The sequence below is a fragment of the Ylistrum balloti genome, unplaced genomic scaffold (genome assembly GCF_031769215.1).
Source record: "Ylistrum balloti isolate Yb309-2 unplaced genomic scaffold, AGI_CSIRO_Ybal_v1 Utg370234, whole genome shotgun sequence".
Taxonomy (NCBI): domain Eukaryota; kingdom Metazoa; phylum Mollusca; class Bivalvia; order Pectinida; family Pectinidae; genus Ylistrum; species Ylistrum balloti.
The window spans coordinates 612,664-625,397 of NW_026782192.1; the positions used below are offsets into that span (position 1 = coordinate 612,664).

Genomic DNA, 12,734 nt, shown 5'->3' on the forward strand with positions numbered 1-12,734 from the left:
GTAAAGTAACGTATTTCAGGCATGGAAATGCTGAAAAATCCAATGTCGAGAACGAAGTTACGAAAGTCCGGGAAAAGTCCCGTGCTCTAAAGCGTTCCTTCCATTATCTAACCGTTATCAAAATTATTGCGCATTATCGCCGTATTTATTTGAAGAACATATATGGAGTTAAAGATGTAAGGAAAACTATAAAATGGTACACCATGATAAAAGTCTTTTAGAAATCATACATTCACTCAAATTTGCATTGATTTTAAATTTACGCGGCTGTGAAATAGTTCTTTTTCCGGCATTAGCCAATGAAAATACGCGGAGGCGTAAGCAAACCGAATCGTAGTATAAAAGCACGAGCGCGTTCAAATAACTCAAACGAAGACTCACAACTCGAACAGCAGAAGAAAACAGTCAAGATGAGGGAAATTGTACATATGCAGGCTGGTCAGTGCGGCAACCAAATAGGTGCCAAGGTAAGATACGTACATGCCTACTAAACCATATTCCAGCAATCTTGACCACAAGCAGGCTGGTCCAACAACGTTTTATTTGAAATATTCTACAAATTCCATATTGGGAAATGCGTTGTACCATCTAATTTAAGGAAGCAAACAAACGTTGGATGTATATTTTAGGAAACTCGCCAAAGAACACGATTTGTGTTGTTAATTTTCTTCAGTAGGCCTACAGTATTGGGACCGTGATTTTTTGACAGATTTTTCATGTGTATCTCATAAATTTTTAAAATTTTGCATGAATATTTCTGAAATCACCCACTTTATGTTGTATATTTGTGATTTAATGAAAACCAATCAATGCGCAATTAAGAGCCAAAAAATACCAACGGGGTATATCTGCTTATTGCTTACAGAGACCGGACCAGTGTCCGTGAATATCTTGTTTTTGGTTATTTCTGCATTTTTCTCAGAAATTATTTGCAATTTTCATTGGAACAGATAATTTATGATATATTTGGAGTATTTATTCACCTTGATTTAATAAAAGATCTCTTGAAAAATAGGTACGTTGCTGACTAAGATGACCATGTGTTTGTATTACGTTTGTGTTGTCAAAGTAATGGACCACAGAGTACTAATCACAGTACAGGAAAAAGTATAACGACTTTTAACGATTCTGAACGAGTTACCTCCATTAGTAAAATGCAACACGGGAACAAAATGTCAGTTCATACATAAAGAATTTAATAGGATCATATACAGTTGAAACTTGTTTTGAAAATGCTTGCGCCGTTTGAGTCAAAGTAATTTCTAGGTCCCAATGTTTTACCGTCTATATCTTTGTAATTTTAGTTCAGATGACTCAAATTTTGAGTCACAATTTCGTTCGAGTGACTTTTCAAAAATTTTTCAAATTTTCAAAATAAACAGGACTTGGGGAATACTACTTTTCTCTGGCAGTGAAATTTGTCTCGATCAATCCACATATTAACAACCATAGTCTGAATTTTAAAATATCAAAGAATAATGTTGATCTGTCAAAAACTGCATATCAGGAGTTGGGAATCTGCACAAGAAAGAAGCTCTCGAAATTCATGGACACTGGTTGGGTCCCAGTACAGTTACTAGAAGGGCTACTGAAGAGGGCACATTAAAAATCAAGGAAATACCAACATGTTGATATATTCATTATCCAAACTCAAATTCAACAAATCCAGGGCAAAACATGAAAGAAAGATTCCCACACAGACTCCTGAAAAAGTACAAGGAAATTAAGACCAGGCTGTACTGGAAGAGTATTTCTCCTGAAATAATTGGTTACTTACCTCAAACTCAAAAGCAGCAATGCCAACAAAAACATTTAAATTTTCATATTCACCAAAAAGAAAAATTGTAAAACTAGAAAATAGAATATACTAGCTATAGAGTTGCATTAATAATTTCATTACATTGTTTCTTCAATTTCAGTTCTGGGAAGTAATTTCAGATGAGCATGGAATAGACCCTACCGGTACATACCATGGAGATTCTGACCTTCAGTTGGAGAGGATCAACGTGTACTACAATGAAGCCACAGGTATACATGCATTCATTGTATTTATAAATAGTAGTTAAAGTATAAGGTATTCAGCTGTCCCTGGAAACCAATGTAATTACACAGGTTTCTGTGTACTTATTTACTATGATGTACATTAATACACCAGTATTATGAAGTAAGCTTTAAGATATTTAAGCAAAAACCAAGCATTGGCAGAAATGCAACTTCAAAATGTTCATTCCTGCAAAAAATAGTCATTCTGGTGACATGAGCGTACAATTTTGTTAGCCCCAGGAAATTTCGGTCTGCAGTTAATAATCATCAGTGGAGAATTACAAGTATTAATGCCATATTTTACTGTGAAGGAAGTTGTAACAATGAAAGTACAGATGTCATCAACCACCAAAAGTAAATTTTCTGTATTTCAAATCTACTAGATGAAAAACACTTGGATAATCTGTTATAACTGTGTGACTGTATCTTTTTAAATACGTAAGAATTGTTTTTGTTTATCTGTACAGAATAAGCTGGATCTATATTTTATTTGTAAAAAAAAAAAAATGTTTTTATAATCTTGAGTTTAGCAAATATTGTTGATCAAACACACCTATACCAGATGTAGGTAGGGCTAACAAAATTTCCCGTTATTGAAACTAATCACGAATTAAACTCCCAAAATGGCTAACACAAATTATGTGATAAATCATCCAATTCATTTTGGAAATAAACCACTTAGCAAGGGAGAACAGTATTTTCTGACTGAAATAAAGAAAAATATTTTTGGCAAGTGACAACGAATCAATTTTTTTTCAGGAGGAAAATATGTTCCTCGTGCAATTCTTGTTGATTTGGAGCCTGGTACAATGGACTCTGTCAGGTCTGGTCCTTTTGGACAAATCTTCAGACCTGACAACTTTGTGTTCGGCCAGAGCGGTGCTGGAAACAATTGGGCTAAGGGACATTACACAGAAGGTGCTGAGCTTGTAGACTCTGTTCTTGATGTAGTAAGAAAAGAAGCAGAGAGCTGTGATTGTCTCCAAGGATTCCAGCTTACACATTCTCTTGGCGGTGGCACCGGCTCTGGCATGGGAACACTCCTCATCTCCAAAATCCGTGAAGAATACCCTGACAGAATCATGAACACATTTTCTGTTGTACCATCACCAAAGGTAACACTTCAGTATAAGTAGTTTTATGTTCAATAACATTGAATACTCTCATAGGGGATTGATCAAGTTAACATTTGGCATTGGACAATTTATTGATTCTGTAATGAATTTAGGAAAAACTTGTTAAAGTATGAAAATATAGTTTAACAATATACAGTGTTAGAGCTGATATATTGTTTGATACAGAATACTCACCAATTTTTGCTTTAAATTATTGAGGAGGATCCTTGCAACAAAATAAGTATATAAGTATCTGGTTTAGAGGGCTTTTTTGAGAAGAATTTGATAATTTCATTGACACATAAAAAAAAACGAAAAAAAACCCACCAAAGTAAGATTGATGAAATGAGCAATCTTTCAAAAAGTTTAATTTTGAGACCATATTTAATAATTTGATTGCAGAGGTAAAATTACAACAACATACAACTTTGTCAATTCTTTCCATCTTGTATAATGAAAGACTTAGTTATGAATGATTCACGGGAGATAACTCATGACAAACATGCAGTGCAAAACAGACCACTATTATTATAATGGCAGGTCCAGGGTTTTCCATAATTTTGTTAGTAGTAGGCTGTGTAGTGAAAGTAGGAGGCTGGCCGGCCGTGTACGTGTAGTCGTGTACGGAACATTATTACGGAACTGGATTGGTGTAGGCGGCCAAATGATCAAAGTAGCCGGTCAAATTGGCCGGCAACTGGCTCTCATGGAAAACCCTGCAGGTCTGAACGCCTAAGTGGACCCTAAAAACTTAAAATTTTGGGAAACAACCTCCAAATAAACTAAATCTTGTTCCTGCAGTCTCAAGCAGGGTATATGGAGGTACAAATGTATATAAATGGAAGATATTTAAATATGATGTCATTAAAGATCCAGTCTTGGGGTGTACTTCAGGTACACCCACATGACTCTTCTTGACCAAGGTTCCTGGCTGCAGCAGTCCTATGTCTTCAGTATGCTAATGTGTACTCTGACATAATTTGGTAAAGCTCAAAGCATGGGGTGATACTTAGTGTCTACACTGGAAAATTGTGTGACGTCCAGTCCTGTTCTGAAATTTAACGCCTGGGTTCTGTGCCTTGAAAATATCTGCCTCTGCAGGTATACAAACAATGCACTGTCGTTGGGCATGAGACTTTTTTTGTTTGTTGGTGGAAGGTGACGAAGAAAATGCCTTGCACTGAAACGCTGTAGAATTTCTGGGGCTGATCTTCGTGGTCCTGAGGTATATGGGCCAGTCACTCTTGATTCATCCCTCAGCTGGGCCACAAGCTGCCTCCTGAAGATTCGCTGGGGAACAGGATGATCCTCTCTGCACTTGCTGGTATGCATTCAGTACTGCCAATCCAAGTGTATGGAAGAAAACCTTTCAAACAGAGATGAAAATAATGCTTTCATACCTGAATTAAATTGTATGAAGGGTGTTCAGGCCCCGTTATAATCTGTATGCGACTTGGCCTGAACTAATTGATAATAATTGATGCTTCAGTTAACACTTAAACAATACATGAATTAATGACAAAACATCAATGACTTGCCTGTTCGACATATTATTCTAGCGGAGAATTGAAGACCAAATTTTGCCCTTTTCGTTTTGTGGTGATAGCAAGAGCTATATTTGTAACATAGGCAAGTAATAAAGTGATCTTAAATGAAATGTGGAAATTCATAGAGAACTATGGAACAGCTATGAGGAAGTGAAATTAGGTGAAATAGATAAAGAAAATAAGACCATAAACAACACAGTGACTTTAGTGTTTAATGTCTTCAAATGCAACATGTACTTATCTTTGAATATACATTAATGCAGTGCATTTTCTTTTTGTGATTTTCATTATGATGTAAGAAAATTGGTAATCCTTGGTGGCATGTGGTGGGTCAATCCTCAAACAGTTTAGTACTGCCCGCAATACCAAGTGTTCTTGTTCTTAGAAGTATTTTACTTGTGAATGATAGACAGAGAAGGAGGAAGGGAGACAAAGATGTTTTCTGCATTCTTTGCAACCAAATTTTGTTTGGCTGGCATTATCCTGCTGTCCACTTTTGCATCTCATCTAGTAAGCATGTCACCATGACCGCCATGGTAGGGTACTAAATAGACGCCTCTGTTAAAGGCGATCTTCTAAGGTCAGCAGAGATGGTCTTCCTTTCCTGGAAGTAGAGGTGAACCCATCCACCAGTCCATTTATGATGCTGTAAATTGGAGGAAGGATAGTGTTGTTTACCCTGTCCTGGCATGTGGTATGGACTTTGAAGGAAAAGCTAATAGGCATTCAGCTTCCTGATTTCCATGATATGGAAGAACACTTTAGCACTCCATTTTCTGGTCTTGTGGATGAAAGAGTAGTACTGCATGTATTGGTCTGCCTTGTCCACCCCATCCATATAGGAGGCATGCTCAGCAATCATTTGGGTAAAAAAAAATTCTGCTTCGCAAATGTTCCATTTTGCTGTATAACAAGGCATTGGACCTCTAGTTTCATCATGTATGGTAGACAGCACGGTGACACATTTTTTGTCCTTCCACACAACTGCTACAAGTGAGCCGTTTTGCCTGAAGGCCACATCACCCCTCAGCCTGTTGGTTATACCATCTGGCCTTTTCTGCATGATATCCAATGGCAGACCACAGCGGATGGATCTTACAGTACCACAAGCATAAATTTTCTCCATGAAAAGAGATGCAAGTCTGCTGAGGTATAAAAGAAAAAAATCCATATATACATGATAACCTTGACCTTGAATATCAGCCACTTGTAAACATTTGTTTACAGCTCTACTGGCGAGGTCTCCTTCTGCATGATGATATCTTTCTACAATGAAATCGAAATGTTGTATATTGCTCTTAATTGAGCAGTTTAAGATTGTAGTCAATTACTTGTCAATTATACCCTGGACTTTGTTAAAGGGAGGGGATATATTAGTCACTTAGCGTGTCTGGCAATGATAATCATGTATACAAGATCGGAGTTCTTTTCTATTCTCTTGGGGAAAGGGCCTTTTTATCTCATTTTGATCTTGGAAAGAAAATTGATCAGTTGAGAAGGAAATCATCTGGAGTTACGCCCTATATATTTGGTGATTTCGGTCATATCATAAAATAAATATGAATGGGGCAGAGCTGACTTTAGCCTTGGGCAGTAACCATTTTTTGAGTCACACAATAAATACTTCTATATTTTGTTGGTTGATCTGTTCTGTATACCCTGAAATACTAATTCCCTTGCCAAGGTATCATGTCTTCATTGATTACCAACTCCTGGTGTGGTGTATAAACTCTCTAGGAGTTGCTTATGATGTCCAATAGGAAGTACTTCAGGATCTGTTGACCAGTTGTTTTGGATGTTGGCCTGTGTCACTAACCCCATGGCAAGAGTCATTGCAAGAAGCATGCTCATGTTGTCGTTGCAGACAAGAAACTTTTTTCAAATGTAAATGAGCAGGGAGATTTCTGTGATTGTCGAAAATGTCTCCTGCATAGCGGTTAGTTTCAACAATTGTTGAAATGATGGCTTCTGAGACAAACTCTTTGAAATAATCCAGGTGGTTCCTAGGGTTCAAAGTTGACTCCTGCCCGAGATGTGAAAGTAGATGGTGCCTTTGTATCCTGCCTTCAAGTTTTCTTCAACAAAAGCATCAATTTCATCAAGATCATATCTCTCAAACTCATCAATGTTGTTTTCATCTAAAATTTCTTCAAATACATCTTGAAATTCCGGCAAAATATTTGAAAAGTTGTCTGACAAATCCTGACTATCCGCCATGTTGTTTACAATCCGGATATAATTGCAGCAAACCCATGACACATGCAATGTCATTATAACATTTCACTGCTTTTGATGATGTTTTCTTAGCTAAAAATACTGCCCTTTTTGGAGAATGTCATGCAGTCTCACAACATAAACCGAATCTTGAAACAACAACTACGAGATAATTTCTCATTTACTGTGTGTTCCAAGATAAGATTATGCACTGGTTATTAATGCAGGGTTTTATTGCCAACTGTGTGGAATTTTTTACAATAAGTCGCATCAGACAGGAGTTTCAGCATGGGGGATATAACCTGTAATTTTACAGGAAGAGCAATTCATCAGCTCTAGGGTAAATGAAGTCTTATCTTGATATGTAGTTAACTGGATTTTACTTGCTGTTTCCAGGTATCAGACACGGTCGTAGAACCATACAACGCAACACTTTCTGTTCACCAACTTGTAGAAAACACTGATGAGACTTACTGCATTGATAATGAGGCTCTCTACGACATCTGCTTCCGTACTCTTAAACTGACAACACCCACATATGGCGACTTGAACCATCTTGTGTCTGCCACTATGTCCGGAGTCACCACCTGTCTCCGATTCCCTGGTCAACTTAACGCCGATCTCCGTAAATTGGCTGTCAACATGGTTCCCTTCCCCCGTCTCCACTTCTTCATGCCTGGTTTCGCTCCTCTTACATCTCGTGGTAGCCAGCAGTACAGGGCTCTTACCGTCCCAGAACTGACACAACAGATGTTCGATGCCAAGAACATGATGGCTGCCTGTGATCCTCGTCATGGACGTTATCTGACCGTCGCTGCCATGTTCCGTGGACGTATGTCCATGAAGGAAGTTGATGAACAGATGTTGAACGTCCAGAACAAGAACAGCAGTTACTTTGTTGAATGGATCCCCAACAATGTGAAGACCGCTGTCTGTGACATCCCACCACGTGGTCTCAAGATGTCTGCTACCTTCATTGGTAACAGCACTGCCATCCAGGAGCTCTTCAAGCGTATCTCTGAGCAGTTCACCGCTATGTTCCGTCGTAAGGCTTTCTTGCATTGGTACACTGGAGAGGGTATGGACGAGATGGAGTTCACAGAGGCCGAATCCAACATGAACGACTTGGTGTCCGAGTACCAACAGTACCAGGATGCCACCGCCGAGGAGGAGGGAGAGTTTGACGAGGAAGAGGGAGAGGAAGAGACATAAACTTGGAACACTTGACATTGCATTATAAAGGGAGAAAACATTCAGCTGATGGATGAAAAAGGAAACAAAAAAAAGCAAAAAATTAAAATTGTAATGTCATAATATTGGGATTTTTTCATCTTTTAGTTTTTGTTTTTTGTGTTTTTTTTGTTGGAATCTTAAATCTCTTGCTATGTACTTGGAATTTATTGGTGTGAATTAGATGAATGCAAAATCTTGCACACTGCACAGTCACTTAATAAATATGTCAAACAATGAATTTAGGGAAACCCAAGAACAGCAATCAATAACCTCCTAGCTTTCTGACAACTGTCAATCCCAGTGAAGTTGCAGTTTTACTTTTTTCAAACATTAAAAGCTATTTGCAAAAAGTTTTCAATTTGAAAACATGTGTTTAGATTTCAGAATAACATATCTGTAACATCACACAGGGTTTTCCATAAGAGCCGGTCGCCGGCCAATTTGACCGGCTACTTTGATAATTTGGCCGCCTACACCAATCCAGTTCCATAATAATGTTTCATACACGACTTCACGTACATGGCTGGCCAGCCTCCTACTTATACTACACAGCCCACTACTAGCAAAATTACGGAAAACCCTGATCACACATCACTTCTAAACTGGAGATAGTTAGTTTTTTGTTGTTTGTATGCAAAATGCAGCTTTCAGATATGTAATTTCTTTCCTTTTCTCAAAAAATTATCTAGTTCTGCCCACTTGATGTTTGGAGGAGTCAATAGCAACATGCCACATTGTGAAAAGTCTGTTGAAACTTGCATCGCTACAACATCATACCGAAATACCATGTAATGTAAATGTATACAATGAACAAAAAATAGGTTATTCTTTCATACCAGCATGAACTAAAAAATATATATATCACAGCTTGATGTAAAATAACTGGATTGTGTAACATGTACTTTGAATGGATTTATGACCTTTTCACTCCAGAACATAGTAAATTAGGAATCCAAATCATTTCATGAAAGACTCCTTCCTTCAGAAATATGTTGAGAAAAAAGTAAACAAATGTCCACAGGAGCTGCTTGTTTCAAAATGGAACAGTAATTTTCCTGCCTAGAACTAATGATTGTAGGCTGAGAAAACCAAAGATTTTTTTTTTGGTCCATCATTGATGGTTGTCTGGTCAAATTGCACTTTGTCCACAATTGGTTGGTTGTCAGTACTGTGAACTGTTATTGCTACTATTATTTCTGGAAAGTCTTGAATGGATCAATCATCAATTCCATTTATATTTTCCCAATAGTGCATTGTGCATTTTGAAACTGGTGGGGAAAAAAAAAAAAAAATTGCTGCTAGTGCTAGGTGGCCATCTTGGATTTTACTATTACTTGAGAAGTATGGAATGGATTTTACTTTAATGTGGAGGTTTTCCTTTTGTTCCATTGATATGCAAAGGCCATTCTGGGACCAATCTGGAAGCTCACCTGCTTTCTGTTTATCTGAATTTGGATGATCAAAAGGAGTTAAAGATGTATAGTCGAAGCTCATCTCGAAATTCAAGGGACCATGGAAAATATTTTGACTTATACGTATTTTGACTCTAACAAATTGTATAAATAAGTTTGCCTGTTGCAGTTTCCTAAACGAAGTAGGGCTAGGATAGCATGCATACAGTGTAGTTTAATCTTGATATTTGAAATGGTAGTAAATAAACAAACCAATTGATCCTACTTTCTCCTTTTATTGTTTATTCATTCAAATAGGAAAATGTATAATAACTCCATTCAAATGCAATTGTACTTGCATCATTCCGACCAAGCACATACATGATATATTTTACGGAATGGCATAAAATGAAATTAAAATTTGTTTTTGATTTGCTACAAATCATGCAGATATAGTCTATCAATGAAAAATGCTTTCAGCAGTTCATTGTCCAAACACTAAATCTGACAATGTCCCCAATCACAGTCATTTATAAGCATAAAATTTTAGTTTCTTTGTGAATAGTGGGGATCACATTTCTTCAAAAAGTTTGTACTGGTTTGGCGGTTTCATTTTTTTTGTTCCTGAAGATGCATGCAACCAAGCTAAATGTTTCCATGTTTTGCATAAATGTGCTACTTTTTTTAACGAACAGGTAAGTCACTTATACAGGATGGCGACACTTATTAAGATGCCAACCTTTAATTTGAAAATTAAACTGGTAATTAATCCAAAGTGACAAAGTGTTGTGTGTATGATTGACCAATACGTTGTAATTAGCCACGTGTTAAACACATGTGACTTTCTACTTTGTATGTATTGACTGATTTTGTCGGAAGACATGCCAATGTTTTGACAAAAATTAATTTCAAGACAATGAATGACTTCGCTTGCTTTACAATTGAAGGGATTGAAAAATCTCTTGGACAAATGAAATTTTGAGTCGATGAAATTCAAGTCGTCTGAACTAAAAATACAAAGATATAGAAAGGGGAAAAATCGTGACTTGAAAATTATTTCGACTCTAGTGATTTTGAGTCACAACCAATTTACACAAAATTTAGCCTACTTTATGATCTGATGCATCAATCCAAATTTGCAAAAAATCCTGTATTGGGTCATTCTACTTGGTCTTCTGAGGGGTTAGATCTGCCATTTACAGTCCTCTTCATAAACCCAAGGATGCTCGGCCAAATTTAGTTAAAATCGCCTTAGTCAATTATATATGTATGACGGGTCAATTGGTATAAAATTTTCCTTGGAGTTCTCCTTAATAACTACAATGCCCCGAGTACTGATATTAGGCCTGTAGTGTGTTAGGATGAAGGGCTACCAAGATTGTTGTAGTGAATGATCTTGAGCCACTAATTCTTTGTCCAAGATGTCAAAGTGTTAAATCAATTTTTCAGTAACCAAAAGGCACTGGGTACTAATGATGGGTTTGCAGTATTCTGGAATGAAAGGTTAACAAATTTGTCTAAATGAATGACCTTGAACCACTTTCAAGAACACAGAAGTCTTCAAATAACTTCTCAAAAAGAGGCCAAATGGGCCTGCAGTGCTCACCTGGTATATATATATATATATATATATACCAGCAAAATATGCCTCTAGACCTATTAGTTGACGAGTAGAAGTTGATTAAAGATTTTAACAAATTTGGTCCCTGTGACCTTAAATATAAGTGAAGGTCATTTCTTTTTGCAAACTTCGTCAGGTTTCGTCCCAGGAATATACCAGCTGAGTATCATGCCTCTAGACCTATAAGTTCAGGAGAAGTTGCTTAAGGTTTTTAACAAATTTGACCCTTGTGAGTCATCTCATTTCATAAACTTTGTCAGGCTTCATCCTGGGAACATACCAGCCAAATATCAAAACATTTATTCCATTGGTTACTGGGAAGAAGTTGTTTAAAGGAAAAACCTGACACGACAATGTATGCTGCTCCACAGCATAAGCTGTCTTGTCTCTTCAGGCCGTGTGAGCTAATAAGTGAAAGGCCCACGACACTGGGCCTGTGGCATGCTGGGAGGCAAGGAGGCAAGGATACCAGTTGATTCAAACTAATGATCTTGACCATCATTGGGTCAAGTATGTTAAGTAACTGAAACTTGTTTTCAATAACCAATGAGCACCGAGTCATAGTAATTGTGTAAGGTTGTTTCATATAGGTATAAACATAACCAATACAGTAATGGGAGTTTCAGTATTATTTACTCTAGTATATAAATCATTGAACAGTTGATATCACATGTACATAAATACATTTCATTATAATTTACATTTTGTCTATGATACAAATCTATATTTTAATCTTTTTTTTTTTTACAATTACTGTAATTTCCTGTGTATTGCCTGTTCCTCCAGATTGCCTCCACAAGCCATAATGTCTATAGTGGATTTCAGATACAAGCACATTATCAGGGGAATCCCCCACTGTATGTTTACTATGCTATTGTCAGGTGACAGAAAGCTCTCACAGTTAATGAGCTGGTTTAGGTATAGATTGCGACCTATATGTTCAAATGTACGATGTTTGATAACTAAATGATTAGATTTGTGTAATTTTGGTTTTTGTCTATAAATGAGATTGTACAAGCTTAGATTTTAAAAGTATTGTATAGCCCACAGATTTTTTTTTTTTTCAAACATTTTGTCAGATAGCTAGCAGAAGGTATTCCTATATGTTTTAAATTGTATATCCCCAAGGCAATACGCAGGAAGTTACGGTGCATCAGACAACCAACCATTCTTCTTGTAAAAGTAGCATAAAAATAATTTTGAACATAAAACTATTTGCAATATATACCAGTGGCCATTGTTTGTTGTAGTTACATCCGAATCGATACCAGTCCTAACAATACTTAGTTGGTGTCTAAGCTCCATAAGTAAATTGAAGGGCAAGTTTTTCTGAACCACTGAAAAAATGAGCTTCTTGAATTTAATTTTATCACTGAAATATGATGTGAACATATTCTTGATTGAATGGGTCAAAACTATGTTTTGAATTATATTCAAACTATATTGTCTCCATATCAATAGTTAAACAGTTAGTTCAGGGCACAAACAGGGAGTCTGAAAGAGTGGTTAAGATATGTCAAAAAAAAAAAAAAAAAAAATAAAAAATAAAAAAATTTCAAAATCATGCACA

The 12,734-nt window shown here is 36.7% G+C and overlaps 1 protein-coding gene across 1 annotated transcript; it reads left to right on the top strand.

The window, feature by feature from the left end:
* Positions 1-407: 407 nt before the first annotated feature.
* On the top strand, positions 408-8,233 carry LOC132552068 (tubulin beta chain-like). The gene is made up of 4 exons (XM_060216210.1): positions 408-467; positions 1,920-2,028; positions 2,803-3,158; positions 7,316-8,233. The coding sequence occupies exons 1-4, from the start codon at positions 411-413 to the stop codon at positions 8,129-8,131; spliced, it is 1,338 nt and encodes a 445-aa protein (XP_060072193.1). The 5' UTR covers positions 408-410; the 3' UTR covers positions 8,132-8,233.
* The last annotated feature ends 4,501 nt before the right edge of the window (positions 8,234-12,734 follow it).